The sequence below is a fragment of the Ursus maritimus genome, unplaced genomic scaffold (assembly GCF_017311325.1).
Source record: "Ursus maritimus isolate PB19 unplaced genomic scaffold, ASM1731132v1 scaffold_2, whole genome shotgun sequence".
Classification (NCBI taxonomy): Eukaryota; Metazoa; Chordata; class Mammalia; order Carnivora; family Ursidae; genus Ursus; species Ursus maritimus.
In genome coordinates, this window is record NW_024424452.1 from 39746434 (window position 1) to 39770685 (window position 24252).

At 39.9% G+C, this 24252-nt stretch overlaps 2 protein-coding genes across 3 annotated transcripts in view; both read right to left on the reverse strand.

The window, feature by feature from the left end:
• The window catches only part of NUP210L (nucleoporin 210 like), a 74676-nt gene extending 51184 nt beyond the window's left edge, over positions 1–23492 (reverse strand). The window contains exons 1-12 of one of the 2 annotated variants that reach the window (XM_040635697.1): positions 23214–23492; positions 21282–21418; positions 14740–14871; positions 13698–13791; positions 12776–12926; positions 11514–11646; positions 10447–10605; positions 6841–6909; positions 5931–6037; positions 5156–5296; positions 2848–2985; positions 1896–2051 (exon numbers count right to left, since the gene is read on the reverse strand). In XM_040635697.1, the coding sequence (XP_040491631.1) occupies positions 1896–2051; positions 2848–2985; positions 5156–5296; positions 5931–6037; positions 6841–6909; positions 10447–10605; positions 11514–11646; positions 12776–12926; positions 13698–13791; positions 14740–14871; positions 21282–21418; positions 23214–23413 (1617 nt within the window). In that variant the 5' untranslated portion in view covers positions 23414–23492. The remainder of the gene's footprint in view (positions 1–1895; positions 2052–2847; positions 2986–5155; positions 5297–5930; positions 6038–6840; positions 6910–10446; positions 10606–11513; positions 11647–12775; positions 12927–13697; positions 13792–14739; positions 14872–21281; positions 21419–23213) is intronic. The other variant, XM_040635696.1, reaches the window with a different exon arrangement.
• On the reverse strand, positions 19257–20727 carry LOC103668666 (ATP synthase subunit ATP5MPL, mitochondrial-like). Its single transcript, XM_040634608.1, has 2 exons — positions 20517–20727; positions 19257–19315 (listed from the first exon to the last, which is right to left on the reverse strand). The coding sequence occupies exons 1-2, from the start codon at positions 20710–20712 to the stop codon at positions 19257–19259; spliced, it is 255 nt and encodes an 84-aa protein (XP_040490542.1). The 5' UTR covers positions 20713–20727.
• Positions 23493–24252: the final 760 nt, after the last annotated feature.

Sequence of the window (24252 nt, forward strand, 5' to 3'; positions counted from 1 at the left end):
TATAATGACACATATTACTCAGAGTCCATCTTCTCTTCTGACTATATGCTCTTCCTGGGAAATCTTATGCAGTTCCAAAACTTCAATGACCAACCATATACTGATAATTCCAAATTTTTATTTCTAGTCTTAATCTTTCACTTGTACTTCAGAGCCCTATTTCCAGTTACCAACATACCCGGATGCTCCATAGGTGAATCACACTAAATGTATCCAAAACTGAATTCATCATCTTCCTCTTTTCCTTTTCCCTTTTCTTGTGTTTTCTATCCACCTAGCTGCCAAAGCTAGAAACGCCTGTGTCTAAATCCTTCACTTTTTCCCAACCCACTGGGCATCAAATCTGACTAAGTCTACCTCCAAAATAACCCTGCACTTTCCCCTTCTCTCTATTCTCAATACCATAATACTAGTTCAGGCTTCACTGGACACTTTGCTTTCCTTTCTCCCTTCAATTGATTCTAGTCTACTAGTGTACAGCACCAGCAATTATCCTCTGCTCCTTCCTTATTTTAAAAATACAGTTGCTGTCTGACAGAAAAAATAATTAGATACTTTCCAAACACAAGATTTACCATATTATTAACCTTAAAAACCTGTGTTGGCTCTCCACTGTCTATAGTAGGGGATCAGCAAATGTTTTCTGGAAAAGGCCAGACAGCAAATATTTTAGGCTTTGGGGACCACCTGGTGTCTGTGGCAACCCCCAACTGTGTAGTTGTGGCTTCAAAGTGGCTAGAGACCATATATAAATGAATGAGGTTGGTTGTGTTCTGATAAAACCTTATCAAGGGGTGCCTGGGTGGCTCAGTCAGTTAAGCGTCTGCCTTCAGCTGGAGTCATGATCTCAGGGTCCTGGGATTGAGCCCCGCATCAGGCTCCCTGCTCAGCGGGGAGTCGGCTTCTCCCTCTCCCTCTCCTGCTCCCCCTGCTGGTGCTCTCCCACTCTCTCTCTGTCAAATAAATAAATAAAATCTTAAAAAAAAAAAATAAAACTTTATCAAAAAAAAACAGCAGGTTGCCTTTGACCCTTAGGTCTTAGTTTGGTTCTATCCTTCAAAGTCTTGTTCAAGTTCTCATCTCTTCATAATAGTCTCTGACTAGTCACATCTACAAGGATTTTTATTTTATAAACTAATAATACTTTGACTATACAGTTTAAGTAGCATTAATCATATACTGCTTTAAAATAACTCACGTCATTTCCTTAAAGAGTTATTTAACTTCATGTGACTAGATCTTCCTATTAGAATTTATATTCTTTAAAGTAGAGATGATATATTATGTTTCTTTGAATGTCCTATGATACTTGGTATGCTGGTAAATGTCTTAAGGGCAATCAGTAAATGTTCACTGAATGGTAACAAAACACAAGTTTTTCAGGGAACAACAACATACATAAACATATATCAGAAGTAGGGGAAAAACAGTAATGTGGTTATATAACATAGTGAAAAGGAATTTTCAATCTTTTAGAAACAAGATTGACAAATAAATATGAGACCAGAAATAAAGTTACTATGAAGGTCATATATATGATAGGGAAAAAACACAATAACAAAAATAGGTAATATTAAGTATTGAATATGTTCCAAGCATTGAAGTAAAACATTACCTCATTTAATTCTGACAATAACACTTAGAGGTAGATACTATCATTATCCCCATTTCAGAGCTAAGGAAACAAAAACACCCATTCAGTAACTCGCTATTAAGTGAAGCAGGATTCAACCCAGGTCCAGGAATATTTAAGGAAGATGTACTTTCAGATTGAATTTGAGCATCATTTTCAAATACCCAATCTGGACTAGAAAGATTTTTAAATATGTTCTGTACTTATATTTAGACAGCAATATCTCAGGGGCGATAATAAGATTCTTTGGAGAGTTGTTTACCTTAATTTCTCCATATCGAAAGGGATTTTGTACATCTCGGGCCAAAATAGTACTGTTCCCCTTGACCTGACCTGCAGTCACCACTCCTTTAGTGGTCACCATCGCCACTGTTTCATTAGAAGAGGTCCAAGTGAAGTTGCCACTGCCACCCTCTACCTGTGAAAAAATACGACATTATATTTAACTGCCAAAGGAGGAAAATGGAATTTAAGTAAAGAGGTAAAACTGGTGAAATAAGAAACAAGAAATAAATAGGGCGCCTGGGTCGCTCAGTAGGTTAAGTGTCTGCCTTCGGCTCAGGTCATGATCCGGGGATCCTGGGATGGAGCCCTGCGTTGGGGTCCCTGCTCAGCAGGGGAGTCTGCTTCTCCCTCTCTCAGCTCATGCTCTGTCTGTCTCTCTCAAATAAATAAATAAAATCTTAAAAATAAATAACAATAATAATAAAATAATGATAAAACTATATAACAAATTATTTCTGGACATATTAAGAAGCTCTGATGCTAGGGTGTCTAGTAAGCTCAGTCGGAAGAGCATGTGACTCTTCAACACGGGGTCATGAGTTTGAGCCCCACGTGGGGTGCAGAGATAATTTAAATAAATAAGATTTAAAAAAAAAGAAGCTGCGATGCTATAGTAAAGTAGCTAAGTGGGCAGGGGAAACTGAAAGGAGGTTATGTAACTCGCAGTATCACAAAATGTCAAAAAGAGCACAAGGGAGCTTGACAAAAACTGTACAAAAGTCACAAGTAAAGGATATGTGGAAGAGAGAGAAAGTACAGCAAGTCTTGTTACAATGATAGTATTCAAGAATATGACTTGGTTATCATCAGAAACTGAATTATATTATTAGGATCGGGGGAAATAAAAATTAACATTAACCAAATTTCAATACATTAACAAAGAAACTGAATTATCTCTTTGTAAATTCTCATAAGATAGGACACCATACCTGTACTTTATACCGATATAATATTCCCATAGGATGATAAGGAAATGCCAGAAAGTTGGGTGTAAGCTTGATAGGGAAATAAATCTTCACTTCTTGCTGATGTATGATTGGAAATTTTATAGGCTGAATATTTTTATTCTATAAGAGCAGGAAAAAAGGAGAAAAAATAGATTTTACAAGGACTGGTTCTATAATCCACATTCATATTCAAAGCATCAGCAAAATGGTGTGCTAATGAATTACTCAACCAGTTTCTTTCTATAAGAGAAGTAAATAAATGTTCCTATCATCAAAGAAACACAGCTACTATAGTTCAGTAATAATGAGGGGTGCCCGGGGGGCTCAGTTAAGTGTCTGACTCTTCATTTCAGCTCAGGTCATGATCTCAGGGTTGTGTGAATTAGCCCCACGTCAGGCCCCCTGATCAGTGGGGAATCTGCTTGAGGATCCTCCCTCTCCTTCTGGCCCTCTCCCCACTCACGCACACACACACTCTCTCTCTCAAATGAATACATAAAATCTTAAAAAAAAAAAGAACTATATGATCATTTCAATAGACACAGAAAAAGCATTTGAAAAAGTACAACATCCATTCATGATAAAAACCCTCAATAAAGTGGGTTTAGAGGGAACATACCTCAACATAATAAAGGCTGTCTATGAAAAACCCACAGCTAACCTCATCCCTAATGGGGAAAAACAGAACTTTTCCCCTAAGGTCAGGAACAAGACCAGGATGTCTACTTGTACCACTTTTTTTTTAAGGTTTTATTTATTTATCTGAGACAGAGCATAAGCAAGAAAGCACAAGCAGGGGGACCGACAGAGAGAGGGAGAAGCAGGCTCCCAGCTGAGCAGGGAGCCCAATGTGGGGCTCGATCCCAGGACCCTGAGATCACAATCTGAGCCAAAGGCAGACACTTAACTGTCTGAACCACCCAGGGTCCCCTCTCACCACTTTTATTCAACGCAGTACTAGAAGTTGTAGCCACAGCAATCAGACAACAAAAAGAAATAAAAGGCATCAAAATTGGTAAGGAAGAAGTAAAACTTTCACTATTTGCAGATGACATGATACTATATACAGAAAACTCGAAAGACTCCACCAAAAAAACTGCCAGAATTGATAAATGAATTCAGTAAAGTTGCAGAATACAAAATCAACGTACAGAAATCTGTCCATTTCTTGGGGCACCTGGATGACTCAGTCAGTTAAGTGTCTGCCTTCAGCTCAGGTCATGATCCTGGGGCCCTGGGCTCAAGCCCCGTATTGGGCTCCCTGCTTAGCGGGGAGTCTGCTTCTCCCTCTGCCCCTCACCCCACTCATGTTCTCTCTCTCTCACTCTCTCTGCCTCTCAAATAAATAAAATCTTAAAAAAAAAAGGCACTGTAAGGATACTAAGAAATGGGTTTGAGACATGGCATTCAATATTGTACTGAATGTAGCAGGTGACAGGAAGGGAGAGTCAAGGACCACCCTGAGTGTTTTATCTTAAACAACCAGATGAAAGGATCCATGGAGAAAAAGGAAGTCTGCGAGATGGAAATAATTTGGCAGGCTATTAAAAACCAGAAACTCATGCATTTTAGAGACAGTAGAAACAGATTCATACTTTATCCTTCTACCCAGTAATTCCATTTCTGGCATTATACCATATGAAAATTAACCAAAAGAAAAATAATTGTACAAAGAAACTCAGTTATGGCATTTACAAGAATGAAAAATAGAAATAATGCAAAAAGTTCATTGTTAGTGGCATGGTTAAATAAATTGAAATAGTAACCCTTTGGATTTTTCAGACTAGAAAGTACTCTATGTAAGCCTGACAACACATGGAAATGTGCATATGAAATAATTTTTTAAAATATTTTATTTATTTATTTATTTGACAGAGAGAGACAGCGAGACAGGAACACAAGCAAGGGGAGTGTGAGAGGGAGAAGCAGGCTTCCCGCCAAGCAGGGAGCCTGATGCGGGGCTCAATCCCAGGACCCTGGGATCATGACCCGAGCCAAAGGCAGACGCTTAAAGGCTGAGCCACCCAGGCACCCCTGAAATAATTTTTAAAGGAACTTCAAATGGTAAATATACACAATGACCACAAATGCAGACATGAGCAATAACAAAGACGGCAACGGAAAATCTGTACAGATATAAACCACCAAGTGTACTGTTTATCAGTTTCTTTCTCATTTTTATGAAAGATAAAGGTGGAATACGCACGCCATGTATCTTCCTACAAATCAACAAGTCAGCTAAGCCTCATCAGTGTTCTTGGGATTCAAAGACTGTCCTTTTAATTCCTACCTGGTAAATGATGGAAGTCAGGGATGCATTTATCACCACGACACCACTTTTCAGGGCTTTTACTACATGGTAAGATCCATTCACAGTAGTGAGCTGCTCTTCAAAGTAATCCCTTAGGAACTGGTACATAATCCTGAGATTCTGAAAATCAGCCCAATAGCAAGATAAAACTGAGGAGATGTTTGTTTTTTTTCCCTAAAGCCATCTTAATACCAAGGCATTAAAAAAAATAAGTGTGGTTATGCACTCTGGAGATAAATAAAAACAAAATCTTTGCTCTCCTCATGGAAATGCTAAGTTGGAAAGATGTAATTTTAAAATGGTACTTGAAAGATCCACTAATGGCCAGTGATCAGAAACAGAAAGAGTCAAAGTTTATATAAATTTTGGTATAATTTTTGCCATTCCATAAGTTGACATTTTTCAGGGAAAAAAACCCCAAGAGGGCACTGGAGAATGAGTGCAGCACTGTCATCTGGGACTCCACATTCCTTGCACCACTGCCAACTGACCAGCTCTGAGGGAGTCCTAGACTCAGACACCCTCCGAAGTGTTTTGGCCTTCTCTTCAACTCTTTTCTATAATTCTGACTGAATTATATATTTTACTTCCGGTTTAGCTTTCCTCAAGGACAGAACTATTTAATACTCATAATAAAGTTGTAACTTTAAAAGTAGAGTCTGGAAGCAAAAGAAAAAAACCCTCCCTAGCCAGAAAGTGGCCCACTCAAGAAGTTATCCATACACGGGGCTAGAAAAATACAAGAGACACTCACGTCTGAAATATAGACCTTTGTACTGCTTTTATCAAACACTTCTACTGTAATGACATACACCTGTCCCACTTCTAGACTCCATCGGTCTCCAGGTTGAACTGTGAAACCTGTACACAAATCAAGAAACAAAAATATCAGAAGAGGCCATTCGTTTTCATCAATGAATTAAAAAACACAAACTTATAAAAACTGTATTCAGTGAGCAAAACTCGCTAATAGATGGTTTCCGAAGTTGCTCCTTTAGTTCCCTCCACCAAATTGAATAATTTGGGATTCTAAAAGATCCTGGCTTAATTCAGTTCATCTCAGGTATAAAGAAACACTCTCCCTTACATCTGTACACAAAACAAACCACAATTTTTCTCATTCCTAATGTGTCAGGCAAGAGTTCAGCTTCTTTCAATCAGACCAGTTTCATATGACCTGAGGACACTGGTATTCTTTTTTCCTTGTATTAAGTCTCGTTTTCTAACCCAACATTGTATCATATGGGTCTTTATATTTTTTCACAATCTGTTTCAAAATGCTTCACTCTTGCAGACAGCGTGGAACCCTAACAATATGAGAAAACATGTCAAAGGAAGGTTAAATTTGAAGGTTCAAGAAGCACTCTAGTTTCTAATGCACTCATTTTAATGAAATAGTTTAAGCTATTCAGCTTTCTGAAAATCATTATCTAAAAATACCTAAAATACCTAAAAATCCAGGGGTGCCTACGTGGCTCTGTCGGTTGGGAGACCGATTCTTGATTTCAGCTCAAGTCAGGATTTCAGGATTTCAGTGAGACTGAGCCCCGAGTCAGGCTCTGTGCTGGGCATGGAGCCTGCTTAAGATTCTCTCTCCCCCTTTCCCTCTGCTCCTCCTTCCTCCCACCTCTCTCTTAAAAATAAATAAATAAATAAATAAATACCTAAAAATCCAGGCTCTACAACATATATGGTGCAATTTGGGAGTCCAGACACAGATCGCATATGGACATCTTAATTTTTGCTTAAGGAAATCATATGAACCAGAGTTGGGTGAAAAGAGAAATGTGAGCTACCAAAGAAAAAAATAATAAATGCACAAACAGAAACAAATGAAAATCCTATCTTTTATTATCCTTTGGGAAGCAAAAACTTAAATGTGTACACTTCTGAGAAAAGTTTGAGGGACTCAGTCATAATAGGAATCAGGTATTCTTGAATTTCACATTTAAGGAGAATGGAATGATAGAAAAAAGATCACATTCCATGCTTTTAATATTCATTTAGCTGTAGAACTTTCTCCAAATAAATTCTTACATAAGGGGCCCATTATGGAAAGCAGGACAAAGTGGCATCACACTGGCTGTTGAAATGAACAGTGGCGATGAAGGGGGAGGGAGGGGTCTGCCACCCAGCCCAGCAATTTGCCCCGGGCTCCGGAGATGGTTTTAAAAACCACTAGTTGATTTTCTATTATCTATGGTAAATCTTTATTACCAAAATGTTTTCTCTTTGTCATGAAAGCTAGTCCTAGTCACTTATACACCATACTACTACCCACTACTCCTTCAGTTAAATTCTAGCAAAAATATAAACATATTCTGTTATTGTCCTATACAGAATCTAACTAGGAATATACTTCCCTCTCCAAAATACACTACACCCAAAAGCTAAGAAGAAATATATAACCGAGATGACTGAACAGAAAACACTCATTCAAAGTACACTAATTTAGGAGTTGTAATAGTCACGTGCTAGATTACAATTTACCACTACAGTAATCCATCGTGATAATAGAAGTAATATTTAATCCACTTGAGGGATCAAACTTTTAAAACTGCCTCAATATTCCAAATGAGCTATTGATATACATAAAATTGATAAGTCAATTAAAGATTACTTGTACCTAGCCATTAAAGCAAATCTTTTTTTTTTTTTAAAGGTTTTATTTATTTATTTGACAGAGGAGAGACAGAGGGAGAGAGAGCAAGCATGACCAGGGGAGCAGCAGGCAGAGGGAGAAGCAGACTCCCTGCTGTGCAGGGAGCCCAATGTGGGGCTCGATCCCAGGACCCTGGGATCATGACCTGAGCCGAAGGCAGATGCTTAACGACTGAGCCACCCCGGCGCCCCTAAAGCAAATCTTTTGGAGACTGTACAGGCACCTCTGTGCCAATCTAGGTTTGGTTCTGATATGTACTCTAATATAACATTCATAAAATGTAAAAGCTAGAAGTAAATTCAGAGACACAACATTTCCTCCACTTTACAGATGAGGAAACAGATCTGGATAGACCTCTAACCTAATTCATTCCTCCTTTTTCAGAATAAGAGATCTTCTACCTAATCCTTCCACCTGTTCTGAATCTGATTTTCTCTTGCCCCTCAGAAACCTTCCATCATCAACTGAGCCTCCCTTCTCCCATATCTCCGCTCTCTCTCTGTTTACCTTACAGACATGTTCAAGTTCTTCTTACCCTAAAAAAGTAGTTCTCACGTCTTAGGGTGCCTGGGTGGCTCAGTAGGTTAAGTGTTCAACTCTTGATTTTGGCTCAGGTTGTGATTTCAGGGTCGTGAGACTGAGCCCTGCGTGTGGGCTCTGCACTCAGCATGGAGTCTGCTTAAGATTCTCTCCCACTCCCTATGCCCTTCTCCCCCCCCCCCCCCCCCACCCCGCTCATTCTCTCTCAAATAAATAAATAAAATCTAAAAAAAAAAAAAAAAAGAATTCCTCTTTTTCCATATGAACCTTAAAAGTTGGCATTACATAGTCTTTGGTCCTCTTCTTCTCTCACTCTATATACTCTCCCTAAGTGATTTTTGTCTACAACAGCTTCAACTACCACCTATGTATAAACTGATCTCCCAAATATCTATCTTTATCCTGAATCTTTCTCCTCCAGATGCATAATAAAAATACCTGCTAGGGGCACCTGGGTGGCTCAGGTAAGTGTCTGCCTTCAGCTCAGGTCATGATCCAGGAGTCCTGGGATTGAGCCCTGCCTTAGGCTCCCTGCTCAGCAGAGTCCGCTTCTCCCTCTCCTTCTGTCCTTCCCCCCTCCTTCATGCTTTCTTAGGTGTGTGCTCTCTCTCTCTCTCTCTCTCTCAAGTAAATAAAATAAAATCTTTAAAAAAGATAAAAATACCTTTTGGCATGTCTATCCCACAGGTACTTCAGGTTAACTTGTAAAAAACTAATCTAGTTTTCTTTTTCCTTAAACCTGCTGCTTCTCTTGTTCTCTATCCAATCTCTATTAACAGTACCACCAGCCACCCTAAGCTAAGTGCTGGAAGAAATTATGAACAGTCACCATCCATATTCTCAAGGAAAACACATAAATAGATAAATATAATGTATTTCAAGATCTACTACTTTGGAATAAACAACAATATGAACTGAGAATATGAAAAAAGAAAAAAAGGTCATATAAGTCTGCCTGGGGAATCTGGGGAAGTACCTGACACACAGCTGGGCCTCGAATACTGAATGACTTAGTCTGTTTTGCAGGTACTATTGTATCTGTTGACCAATGTCCTGTGTACCTTAAAATGACTAAAAAACAAACAACTTTGGACCAAAAACCCTCCTTAATATGTTTTAGACAAGTAATATAAATAGCTAACTAATACGATTATATGAGTACTTTTCTAGCTTACTACATGCCACATCATCTACTCCCTCCCCTACTCTACCACCTCTCCTACTTCTTTCCCCTGATTGTCAGCACTTCAGCCTCAGTGCCTTCTTTGCTCATTTTAAAAAATGCCAGACATGCTCCTGCTTCACAACCTTGGCAACTGCTATTTCCTCTCCCTGGAGCTCTGTCACCCGGGTATCTGCATGACCCACTGCTGCAGTGTTGCATTACCACAGAAGACTTCCCTGACTACCCTGAGTAAAACAGCAGTCCACATCCCCAGCACTTAGAACAATGCTGAGCATACTGGAGGATGATAATACATACTTGCTAAGTGAATTAATTTCTTTCAGATTCAAATATTCAAAAATAGGAAATATTTCAAAATCAAACACTGAGAAATGGAGTCCAAACATTTCAATTTTCTGGAGTTTGAATCTTTGTTGTGTTTTGTTTTCTTTGACTATAACAGAGCTCTAAATCTCTCTCTTTGTTCAGTCCTTACAGAGCACGTTTAGTGAATTCTTAAAGATTACTCTCAACTCAATTTAACAAATATTAATTAAGCATCTACTGCAGACAAAACCGTACCATCTTTTCTCAATTATTCATGTGGAAATGGGAAAGAACAAATTCAATAAAATTCACACAAGTTTCTTCAAGCTGTTTTCCCCAATCTCCTAGTTATAATGAAATTGAGGCTGCAAATAAGCACTGAAGTCAACAGATCCCAAGTTCCAAAGAGTCTTTTCCCCACCTACCCTGTTAGAAATTATGACAATAATTCATAGCTCTTTGTTAAAAATGAAGCCTATACAAAATAAGTATAGTCTTAACAAATTACTTTACGAAGGGCCACGTCTCGCATGCTCAGGGAAACATAGATTGGCAGCTAAAACCTGAAAAGGATACTTTTATGGACAAAGACAAGGTTAGTTTGGCCCAGCTGGACAGCAGTCACCATAGCTCTTTTCTCATCCAGTACAGCCACTCTCCCAGAAAGAGACCAATTACATGCAACTCTGTGGTCTTGCAATTCCAGTGTATAGTGTTCCAGGGGAAATTCCACCTCTGTAAGACAAGAAAGATACATAAATGTAACAAGAGCAGCCACTGCAAGAGACAACAGTGTATTGTTGGATTGTAATGGGAAAATCAGGAAGCAGGCCTAAAAAAGAGTAGATCTGCTTTTACTTTCCTTCCCACTATGATGAATTTTGACATGTAGCCATCTGGGGGGGTACTATATGAGTTTATCGTTGGTATTGCTTGCATTCTTAAAAACCAATGAACTGAAAGTAGCAAGAAGGATCCCCACTAAGTAAGGAAGGAAAGGACTCATGCTAATGGAGCCAACGCACACTTTATAAACTCAAAGGGACTTCTAGGGTCAACAGAGTGTTACGTTTTCAGTTAATGAATTAAGTTTCTCAAGAAACAACTTTTGCAAAGATCATTCAAGTCTCTTCTGGTAAAGTTTCCTCACTTGCCCTACAAAATCTAGTAAATATTTGGTTGTTGTTTTAACAGAGAATTCAGATGCCTATAGGTACTGACGCTAAGCTGTTCAAGACATGGGGACCATCTCTGCCCAGTATTATCTCAAGTATAGCATTTAAGGAATACTTTATCACAAAATCTAAAAACACAAAGAAGGGGCGCCTGGGTGGCGCAGTCGTTAAGCGTCTGCCTTCGGCTCAGGGTGTGATCCCAGTGTCCTGGGAGCGAGCCCCACATCAGGCTCCTCCGCTGGGAGCCTGCTTCTTCCTCTCCCACTCCCCCTGCTTCTGTTCCCTCTCTCACTGGCTGTCTCTCTCTCTCTCTGTCAGATAAATAAATAAAATCTTTAAAAACATTTTTAAAAATAAAAAATAAAAACACAAAGAAGTATTTGTATACATAAGGTGGAACTGCTTCTCTTACTGTCAGCAGGAAGGATTTGGGAAATGTTAATCTTAGGAAAAGATAAATCACCTTACCTGTCATTCTTCCCTGTACCATTTTTGCAACTCGGTATTTAATATACGCTCCTACTAAGAGATAAATATCATGGGATGGTATAAGAAATATGTTCTCCAAAACTAGCAGACGTATCAATGCTGCTGCCACTTTCTAAAAGAGGAAGGAAAAAAAACTAGGTTCTGTAGGCAAAATCCTGAAGGCCATCTTCCCTGTTAAAAGTTTACTTCTTATAAGTCTCTTTTAAAATATCTTACAGAGATTTAAAAACACTTTCCTAATCACAAATCATAATTTCAGTTAGCCTTAAAAAGTGATCGTGAATCTTAATACTATACTGACTTTCTAAGTCACTCAAACTAAGACTAGAAAATGACAAGACTTCTAAAGCAGAAGAGTTGGTAAATAAAAAGGCACATATGCTAAAATGAAACAAGGGAAGACTTAACTGGATACCACAGAAATTCTTTTAACCGGCCTCCAACAAACTGACTTTCCAGATTAAGTACTCTCTATCCTTGTTGAACACCTTGATTGTTGTGAAAACTGACCCAACACAAGGCAGCTAGGCTGCTGTCTATGATGTCCACACCATGTCCCTGCCATCTGAATTAGACGTTCACCAAAAGATATTGATTTTTCTGAAACCTACTTACGCCATTTGCACTTTTAATTATAATTACCTTAAAAAATAAACCATGATTGCAAAAAGAGAGGTGTTTCTACAAAAAAATTTAAATGTTTTGAAAAGAAGGCCAAAGCAAGCTGCTAAAATGTACAGCTATCAAAGTTAGGTATGGCTGAGAAATGTAAAAGATTATGGAAAAATCCTTGAGAAATATAGAATTCTATACTCAAATTGCTTCATACATGTCTAATTTTTCACTTGACTATAAAATGAAATGAAAAATGAAAAGAAAAAGAAAATAGGAACTGCAACAGTGTAAGCATGAGCATACATGTTTCTAACCGGTGAGCTCGCGGCCAAGGAAACATCTTGGGCCTACACCAAAGAACAGGTGAACAAACTGCACTTACACATTTTAAGAGAAACACCAGCTGTATGTGTAATTACAATAAGGTAGTAACAGGCTTAAAGAAGACAAGTTTTTTTGTTTGTTTGTTTACCTACTTCAAATGACTTTTCAATTAAATGACTAATTATTGACCCAAATCATATCAGGTTAAAGGGCTTCTACTATAGATAAATATAAGGAATAATATTTTCCACAGGCAAGGCCCTTAAATGAAGGTTTTAAAGTTTATGGCACAAACTTTTTACCTTATAGAATGGCTCATAAATTCGAACTTTTACAACAGCAGCACCAGTTCTGATCCCAGACACCAAAATCATATCTCCTTGTTTCTCTTCTTTTTCCATCTTAGCTATATATACTGGGGGAGAATATTCTGCTTCAGAGTATTTCAGAATCCTTAAGAGATAAAATAAAGTTTGTTTCTAGTGTAATCAAATGATGAGTCATCTTCCAAAAGGCCCTAAGAAACTTTAAACACAGTCTCTTCAATGTCTATATAGTGTAAAAAGTCCTAAAATTTGTTTTCCATGGTTGCCTGGGTGGCTCAGTCGTTAAGCATCTGCCTTCGGCTCAGGTCATGATCCCAGGGTCCTGGGATGGAGTCCCACATCGGGGTCCCTGCTCAGCGGGGCGTCTGCTTCTCCCTCTGCCCTTGCTCCTCCCCCTGCTCATGCTCTCTCTCTCTGTCAAATAAATAAATAAAATCTTTTTTAAAAAGTCTGTTTTCCATAAGGATTAGATAGAACAAAAGTATTTAATGTGCCTCTGGCTAAAACTGTTGTGGGACTAAAACTTGGGACTGTCAAGAGAGTTATTTTTTAGAATTAAAGACAAAATCTCACACTATCATCCACTCACTGTATTCCGGCATGTGCAGATAGCATGAACAACAAAACTGCCAGAAGATACACCTGGCTCAAACAATTGTATAGTTCTGAGCTCACGAATTCCTCTGCAGTGGTTCAAACTAAACAATCATAAAAGTAACTGCATCCACACCATATGTCATTCTATCAAAGACATTTCCCCCTAGTAAATTTATCTGTTCCCAAAAAGCCCAGCCAGCAGGATTATCAAAACCCATACAAAGAGTTGCTGTTCAGTGTGCCGCCCAAAGGCAGATGTCTCCTTCAAAATCAGATGGTTTATGTTTGGTTTCAATGTTACCTAATTTTGCTAGACAATTCTTCGCTTGCTGATTCGTTATCCTGGGCAATGCTCCACTCAAACATCATCCCTGCCAAACTACTAAAAGTATTCCCTATAAAGCAAGCCAAAAGCAGACAGAACAGAATCACATATTCAAAAATATTCAGGTATCTTTAACAAGAAAGAGAAACCTAACTAGAAAATTATATTTAGGCCTCCTTCATTAACAAATACAGGCATTACCATTAATTAATTAATTTTATTTTACCATTAATTAATTTAAAACACATATACCAGGAAGATCCCTACACAAACGATAAAAGTACTGTTGCTACACAAACTTTCTGAATGCAGAAAGAACTCAAGCTGATTAACTTCTGGCTGACAAAAGTTATGCCACTCTTTCTGCACCCTTCTACATAAAGGCCACCGTACAGTCTACTTCAGGGTTGACAGGCATCCCTAAATCCTGGTCCCTTCAACAAAAATTTTTATAAAAACTAGATTCCAGAATATTTCTAATATTCATTTTTCAGATTTAAAATATTCTTTACAGTAGTGTACAAAGAAAGTGGCAATAAATTTAAATGTTTTAAATACCATATTACACATTAGTATAGTACACTAAAAGCAATATAAAATCAGTCTCAAGAAAGATAAATTTATAAAATTTTTTCACAGGTTTACACATAATTCGCCTGGCCTATGGAAAGTGGACTGATCAAAACAGAGCTAGTAATAAATTCCAAACAAATGTTCTTAATAGCTGATCTAGGGATCATCAGCAGAAGCTCAGCGACTGAACCCAGATATTTTAAGAAAACTTCTGAGATAACCAATAATTAAATACAGCAGAAAAATTTTATGAAAGTATGTAGTTAATGCATTGAATCATACTCATAATTATTAATTCCTCATGTACATGAACTTCATATAAAAACGAAATACTATTTCTAATCTACTTTATCTCTCAAGTTGCTTTTTTCAAAACCAAGTACTAAACACGAAGGAATATTACTTTATTTTAGGTAATTTTGTTGAATCCTCTGAAGTCCCTTACCTTCAGCATCCAATGCCCTCACCATCAGTTCCAGTGGTGAATCATCTACATAGAGCTCCCGGGTTCGAGATATAATTTCAATGCTGTCTATCACATCAACCTTAACATCACAGCGCAGTTCATGGTCAGTCACTATGATGAACCCAAAAACTTAGAATTTAATTCAATAGGTCATGAATCTACTGAACATCTCAAGCACTCAAAAGCTTATTCTATATTATAAAAAAGAAAGGCTGTAACAGTTGCTTTCAACCTGTGTAATGACAAAACACAAAAGCCTCTGTTTATAAGAGACAACAGACCAGTCGTTCTCAAACACTGATCTATAATATTTTCATTCATCCATGGAAAAATGAGAATGGTAAGAATCTTAACGTAATGAGAAATAAAATTAAATGTATTCACTTTGAAGGAATATATTTTAGGGGTGCCTGGCTGGCTCAGTCAGTGGAGCATGCAACTCTTAATCTTGGGGTTGTGAATTTGAGCCCCACGCTGGGTGGAGATTACTTAAAAATAAAATCTTAAAAAAATAATAAAATAAAGGAATATACTTTATTATTATATTCTACCTGAGCTTTGAAGTATTGAAGTTTTTTCTTTTATGAAATTATGGCATTAGATTTTTTTTTATTATGATATGTTAGTCACCATACAGTACATCATTAGAGATTTTTTCAAAATGTATTTGTTTCAGAAAGTAAAAGAGTGATAACCATATGTCAGTCCTGCCAATAAATTTCTCTATGAGGTTAAAAAGCCTGGGAACAATGTATTAGACCCAACTAGAGTTCCGGTCAATATAGCCACAATGAACTTCAAAAACACAAAAAGAAACAGTACAGAAGAAAGGAGGATGAAATAAAAATTGTCTTGGGGACGCCTGGGATCGAGTCCCGCATCGGGCTCCTTGCTCACCGGGAAGCCTGCTTCTCCCTCTGCCTGCTGCTCCCCCTGCTTGTGCTCACTCTTCTATCTCTATCTCTCTGACAAAAAAACAAAAAAAAAACAAAAACTAAAAATTGTTTTGTCCTATCTTTTAACAATACCCCACTTCTCATATTTACCAAATGTTAGAGAACTGCCTACATAGCTGTCTCATTTTGCTGTTATAACTCTGTATTTTTTACTTTTAGCTTCATCTACAAGAAATAAAAGCAAAGTAATGACCACTACAATACCTCAAATTACCAATGGACATTAGGGGTAGACTCTGTCCCTAGCTGTGGATCTGATCTTATGTAATTTTTAAAACAAAGGAAAATGTTAATCAGATAATATAGGCAAGTGCCTCTCAAAAAAGGCCAAGGAGCATCAAAATACGCTCTATTTCAGGCAAAGCTATACTTCCTTTCACAAGAAACACGAAAACTGACTTAATCATCCTGAGACCGTATTTACACTGGGGTTCAACAAATAAGTAAATACGCTGTAGATACAGAGTGTCAGGTTTCTCACTACCAGAGAAAGGAATTATGCTGTGGTGCAAGATTAGAACCAAAGATATCAATATGATCTCATATTTACACCAACATATATGCAAATATAGAAATACAGATATGTGTTAGTATATATACATATACTTCCTAGCACTGTCTGCTGAAAGGGCTTAGGAACAGTGACAATACAGTAGAAACAAGCACACTAACAGCAGATCTTGGTTTCTAAATATAGTTCTCTTAACAAAAAGAACCAGGACTTCTTGAGGAAATGGCTGGGCAGGGAAAATACAAGATGGGCCTGGCTCATCTTATAGTGCTAAAAAGTAACAAAGTACTACAACTCATTAATTAAGACGGGGCAAGCCCAAAGGACACAGGAATCAACGTGAAAGAGTTCCTGATGGCCAAAGATAGAAAAAGTGGAGTAACAAAATAAATTATAATAATATTGGATTAGAAACCAAAAATAAATATCCATGAGTTAATACTTATAGAAATAATGAGTGAATAAATAAATAAGAACTTGTCTGGAAGACATAAGTTACCTTCCTTACAGTAGATTGCTATTAAACTGTGGAAAGCATTACAGAAATAGAAAATCACCATCAGAACTCCATAGTAGGGACGCCTGGGTGGTTCAGTCAGTTAAGTGTCTGTCTTTGGCGTGGGTCAGGATCCCAGGGTCCTGGAATCCCTTGCTCCGCAGGGAGCCTGCTTCTCCTTCTGCCTGACACTCCCCCTCCTTGTGCTCTCTCTCTGACAAATGAATAAAATCTTAAAAAAAAAAAAAAAAGAACCCCACAGTAATAACTGCTACAGGCAAGATTCCTGGATAAATGCTAAAATTAGTGGGTGAAACTTTAAAAAGAAACAAGATATATCAAAGCATCTCCCTTAAATATTTATTAGTTATTGTACTGGGTTTAATAATGTCCACAGATTCTTTGATACTCCTCCCTCCAGGAGGTGAAGCTTAATTTCTCTTCCTTTGAATGTGGGCTAACTTAGTGATAATTTTTAATGAACAGCATATGGAAAGTAACTTAATGGTAACTTAAGAGAGGAGAAATCTGACAGACAGATGCTACCTTTAACCAAGTGATCAAGGTTAATGTCACTAGTGATAAATCATGTTGATATCATGTACCTCTTGACATAATGCATTGGGAAGGGCTCATCACTTCTGTGGTTTTCTTCCTAAAAATCTATAAAACAGTCTAATCATGAGAAAACATCATGAGACAAACCCAAACTGAAAGACATTGTACAAAATACCTGACCAATACTCTTTAAAAATGTCAAGGTCATGAAAAACAAAGACTGAGAAACTGTCACAGGTCACAGGAGATGAAGGAAACACAACAACGTAGTTTAGTAACGTGGTGTCTTGAATTAAATCCTAGACCAGAAAAAGGACATTAGTGGAACATTAAAGAAAACTGGGTGAAGAGTATATGGGAACTCTTTGTACTATCTTTGCATTGCTTCTGCAAATTTAAAATTATTTTAAAAGAAAATATTTTTAAAATTACTTGATAATCTTTTACTTGATATTTAATTGAACAGAACCTAAAGTTAAAAGAAATGAAGACTGGGGCGCCTGGATGGCTCAGTCAGTTAAGCGTCTGCGTTTGGCTCAGATCATGAGGATCGAGTCCTGCACTGGGCTCCTCGCTCAGCGGGGAGCCTGCTTCTCCCTCTGCCTGCTGCCCACCCCCGTGCACACGCGCTCTCTCTCTGTCAAAAAAATAAATAAAATCTTAAAAAAAAAAAAAGAAAGAAATGAAGACCAAAATATGGGACCTATCATTAAGAACCAGGAGAAGCTGAAATCTCACGGGATCTGCTGATAAAACACTATTAAGGAAGTGTTCCAAGGACGGCAAAGGAAGGAAGGGTGACCTTAAATAATACACAATAGATAATTAGGCACTGGAAAATCTAACAGTTTAAATAGGAAATTAAATATTTTTTTTCTTCTGTGGAGAAATACGTAGGGCAATCGTAGGACAGAAGTAGCTGTGACCTTACATAAAAAATACGAAAAGCCTTGTGCACTCAACGACTACCCATCGGACTACTTCAATAGCAATAAGTTTTCAATATATGGCCACTGACTGTAAAGAAAAAAAAATTACCTTGTATGAATCATACGTAAATTAAGAGTGATTAAGAGAAATATCATACCTTCAACTTACTTCTTTTTTTTTTTTTAATTTTTAAGCAGGTTTTTTTTGTTTGTTTTGGGGTTTTTTGGGGGGGGGGACAAGGAGAGGTAAGGGGAGGGGCAGAGGGAGAGAGAGAAAATCTTCAGCAGGCTCCACACCCAGTGCAGAGCCTGACATGGGGCTCAGTCTCACAACTCTGAGATCATGACCTGAGCCAAAATTAAGAGTTGGACACTTAACCAACTGAGCTGCCCGGGTGCTCAACTTATCTCTTTTAAAGGTAAAAATGAATAACTTTATTAAATAATATAACGAATATTCTTATCTGGATGTCCATATTACTTCAGGTGTACTTCAGGTCCACACAGGAGCAAGGTAATAAAGAAGAAAAAATGAATGAAATAGAGAGGACAAGAGTTGATCAGGGAGATGAAGAAAGAAGAAGAAAAAAATAAAACAAAACCAGTATTGCAAGAACCAAAAGGATGCAGAGCCAGGAGCAAGAGATGGAGCAGAAATGGCAAATATTTCCTACCCTCCCTAATTCCCATATTTATCCTAACTTCCAAATCAACTCCTCGTTTATACAAGTATAACCCACTGTAGCACCTAACCAACCTGTATCTACAGAACGTCGACAACATGCTGAGCACGCCACAGTAAGTGCTGATCACCCAGTACTCCTCTCACCCCACACTAAAATCACCCAGTTGTCCAAACCCTTTCTTCATCCTCCAGGTGAGCTAAAATCATGCCTTCATCTCCAGACTCCTCCACTGGTCCTTTACCTAAGGTTAAAAATCAAGATTTCCCACTAGAAAAAGGGCATATTCATTATTCATATATTCAGACTGCCTCTGAAGGATACAGAAAAGTGGCTGTCTCTTGGAGAAAAGAGATTAGAGGCTTACTTTTCACTATATAACCTTTTATATTCTTTGAAGGTTTTACCAAATGAAGTAGCACCTGGTCAAAGCAGAACAAAAGTCAAAAGATCGAGCACTCTACCAAATAAAACAAGCCCACTTCATCTATCACCTCCAGCCATCATCTCTGTCAGCCACTAATTTGCTTCACTACCATGTCAACAAAAACATCATAAAATTCTAAGCACCTAAACAACAATGGAGTGCTTTAATCTATCTTTACAGACAGCTAGCAGTTAGCAGTCATTTCAATAAATATTTGTCAAATGAATGAACAATCTCTCTTAGGCATATGCTTCCCTTTCACAATGTCCTCTCCCTCTCCTACCGCCCCCTTTCAGAGCACTGTTTTCCACTCAGATGAGACTGTACCTGGTAGGACACAGAAACTGGCATTTATTATTGAGAGTCTAGCAAAATTGGAAAAGCTGATTTAAAAGACACTTCGGAATATTATTAAGTCGGATGAAATTAAGCTGAAAGCCAGATTTGACATTTTTCTTAGCAATTGGGTAAACGAATCTTTTGGTATCAGAATGAATTCATGTAGTTAAGAGTAATTACATTAAAAAATTGCCTATGTGACCAATACAATTCTTCTTTTCTGACCTTGGTATCCTCCTCTATCTGTTGTAGCTGTCCTGTATGACACATTCCTCAGAGATTCTCATCTTTGAGAGTCCTCATACCATATTTCATTGATTCTAAGACAGTTATTTTTTGATATTTTAACATCTCTGAAATTGAGATTTTATAACTGATGACATCTTTCAGTTGCTGTCAGCCAGGGAGCAGTCACCACATAGTTGTGATTGATTGCATATATGAGGACATTAAAAGTGCCAGCAGCAAAACTTGTAGAATGGGTATTAGTAGTAGAAAGAAAATCTGCTGGCCAACAGTGGCACACTCTTTAATCCCCTGGGAATCAAATGGTTAAGGAGATGGGACGGGAAGGGTAGTAACTCAGATGTGCCAGGCACTTTTCCATAACTAGAAAAAAAAAAAAAAAACTCACAACAGTTCCATATAATTGCAAAGCTAACTTAAGAGCCCAATATTATAGCTTTTAGGTGGTTTTTTTTTTTAAGTTTTATTTACTTAAGTAATCTCTACACCCAATGTGGGGCTCGAACGCACAACCCCTAGATCAAGAGTTGCACATTCAAGTGCAAGTGTACAGCAATGTTCCATCTAACAGAGATTGCTGATTTACAGCCAGAATGACATTCCATCCGTACTCTTAAGTAAAACTGGTCGATGATGACTATGAGCAGGTGCAGGATGCGAAGCTCTCAAAGCTTTACTTCTTTTATCAGCAACCCTGATTTTATAAATGATGAAGCCCATGAACTCCATTCCTATCCAAATCTCATTAAGTTGGGTAGAGTAGGGCGTCACGGGGACCCAAACATTTTTAACAAGGCTTTGAATCATCTCGGCTGGCTGACCCAACCTGTACGGCCAATGACTTGGAAATGTCACCGGGTACACTCTTTTCCTTTCAAGATTTTATTTTTAAGTAATCTCTACACCCAGCGTGGGGCTTGAATTTACAATCCAGAGATCAAGAGTTGTGGGCTCCACCAACGGGGCCAGCCAGGCACTCCAAGGATCTACATTTCTAAGATTCGAGGTGATACTGATGTTGATGACACAGGTTCACAGACCGCACTTTGATAAGTACTAGCTTTGTTCCTTTTGCCTTAGTCAAGACCCACCTCGGACCTTAACACCTAAGCTAGTTCCAATAAATAATTCTTTCCTTTCTTCAATGATTCAAGAAACTAGGGTTTCTACTCTGTATCAGCCACCATGCCAAGTATTAGATACATTAAAAAAAAAAAAGAAGTCACAGAATAGGATGCCACAATTAGGGTTATTCTGCAGATTGCTTTTTTCTACTTATCATTTGAAGCCAACGCTGTTTGCATTAATCATGTATAAAAGATAACAGATTACTCTACTACAGATGAACGATTTCTGTGTGGTTTATCTCAACATACCTATCTCTCGAGCAAGAATAATACTGCTTAGGCGTATCGGTTGGGTAGATTCAGCAATGAGCACAGCTTTTTGGGAACATAAGGTGCCATTTTCATATAAAGGCTCAACAGTTACTGCATCATGATGGGTGGAATGCCTGCCAAAATAAAATACTTAAGAATTTGAAATAAGAATGTGGGTTAAAATTAACTATCAGGGGAACACGGATTCTTACAGTGTTTCCATGTTACACATGACCAGGTGTATTTAAATGACACTCTTTAAAGTAGAAACCATGCTTAGAGACACAAGATTTCAGGGAGACTGATCAAAACCTTTTCCCAATGATCCCTTGTGCAATGAGACACATATATTTCTCCTTCAATATTTAAAATAAGATTGGGGCTCCTGTGTGGCTCAGTCATTAAGCGTCTGCCTTCGGCTCAGGGCGTGATCTCAGGGTCCTGGGATCGAGCCCCACATCAGGCTCCTACACTGGGAGCTTGCTTCTCCCTCTCGCACTACCCCTGCTTGTGTTCCCTCTCTCGCTGGCTGTCTCTCTCTCTCTCAAATAAATAAATAAAATCTTAAAAAAAAAGATTGTACCAGGGCACCTGGGTGGCTCAATCATTTTAGCATCTGCCTTTGGCTCGGGTCATGATCCCAGGGTCCCAGGATCGAGCCCCATATCGGCTCTCTGCTCAGCGAGGAGCCTGCTTCTCCCTCTGCCCCCTGCTCTTGTTCTCAAATAAATAAAACCTTTAAAAAATAAGATTGTTCCATTCTTCCCTCAGTATGTAAAAACAGGATTGATGGGGGTGCCTGGGTGGCTCAGTGGGTTAAGCATCCGCCTCCGGCTCAAGTCATGATCCCGGGGTTCTGGGACCGAGCCCCACATGCGGCTCCCTGCTCAGTGGGAAGTCTGTTTCTCCCTCACGCTCTGTGCATGCACCCGTGGTCTCTCTCTCTCCCTCCAATAAATAAACAAAATCCTAAACAAAAACGAAAACAGGATTGATGTTGTGTTTCCAATGAGAGACACGGATTTTTCATACGGTGCGGAATGAGTTTTGTCCAATCTTAAAACTGGGCTGCCAAGACAGAAAAACTGCCTAAATTATGTGTGAGTACAACTCAAAGTACAATTTAAAAAAATGTTTTGGGACACCTGGGTGCCCCAGGTGGTCATGCGTCTGCCTTGGGCTCAGGTCATGATCCCGTGGTCCTGGGATCCAGCCCAGAGATCGGCTCCCTGCTGAGCAGGGAGTCTGCTTCTCCCTCTGCCTGCTGCTCCCCCTGCCTGTGCTCAATCGCGCGCGCACTCTCTCGCAAATAAATAAATAAAAAATTTTTAAAAGATAAAAAAGTTAATATTTTGGCTTTCGATGGTGAGATTCCGTGCATCACCCACACTGGATCATCCTCCAGGCCCGATCCCCTTACCCTGCCATAAAATGGGAGCTGAAGCTTTACTGCCTCTTAGGAAACAGGAAGGGCAACCTAGCCCTGTGATGCGGCGGCGCCCACTTCCCCTCAGAGTTGAGGAAGCTCCACAACACACCCCTCGCGCAGGCGGCAAAGCTCTCCCCCAGGCAGGCCTCCTCTCCACCTGAAGCGAGCCTCCCCACTTCACGGTCTCGGGGCCTCGTCTCGCTCCTCGCTGAAATGCGGGTGCAGCTCACCCCACAAGGCCGTGAGCGCTGTCCCGAGGCCCCTTGAGAAGAAAGCCCCAGCTTAGTCGGTCGGTGAGGACCCCCCCCAGCCCTACCCCCCCGGGACATATCTTCAGGCCGTGCGGGGGCTGCCTCCCGCTCCAGCTCCAGCGGCACCCCACAGGTAAGGCCCTGCAGGGCAACGGCCACTAGGCGCTGCGGTGGCGTCCTCGTCGAGGGAAACCCGTCCACCCTTGCAGGGCCAAGGGGGCGTGAAGACTCGGGGACCCGACGCCTCACCAGGTGTAGCAGCCCCGCTGCGCCTCCAGCAGGAAGGGCACGCGGCCTGGCTCCCGGCCGAAGGGGAGCAACACCTGTGGCACGTTGAGTTTGCTGGCCAGGGTCCCAAGCAGACACTGCAGCAGCAGCGGGACGCCGGGCGCAGGCCAGCCGACAAACGGCCGGCCGCGTCGTGTACGCGGGACCCCAAAGCCCGTCATGGCGACCAGCCGGTCTCCAGTTCCCGCTCCACTGCCGCCGCAGCCCGGGCCAATTGACGCCGGCCAATCCGCGGGCGCGACGTCACAGGCGGCAGTGCCTCCTCCTGGCTGGGAATTGTGGGAACTCCTCCAGGGAGCGCTCGTCAAGGCTGCGCGTGGAAAGGCGGCGCGAAGCGAGCCCGCTGCTTGGAGGACAACTTCCCGAGATCTCGGGTGGCAGATCTTTTTAACAGTAAAGCAGCAAAATGTCTAGGAAGCACTAACTTCTCCCAGTTTAATTTCTTCTGCCGCCTACCTTGTGTTCGATTCCTAGCCAAAAAACCTATGTGGCTGTTCTTTCCAAGTAGCATTGGTCCGAGCCTGTAAGTGGGACAATTTCCCAGTCCCCGGTATAAAGCGCTGGGCTTGGCCAAGGGAGCTGTGTCGTCTCTACGAGGAAGCCAGACTCGCGTCCGGCCTCCAGGCCAGAGCACGCGAAGGGCCGGCACTGGCGTCTCCCAGGCAGCCGCCGAAGCCCCCCAGCACTGCGGGTCTCGGCGGACACTCCGAGCGCGCTTCGGGCTGTTAACCTGTTTTCTCCAAACAGCCAGCGGAGTATCAGCTCAGAGGCTGTCGCCGGGCAGTTTGCTAAAACCACGCATAGGCAGGGTATGTGATCCGTGTCAGAGGCTGCTGAAGTCATTTAAAGAGCCCCAAGTCCATGGTTTACAAGAATTAACACCGTGGTAAAGGAAAAAGTACCGCTCACTCTGAACATGCCAGTAAGTAACCTGTAAGAGGCCAGGCACATAACCATTATTTCTAATATTCACACTTACCCGGGTAATACATATTATCTT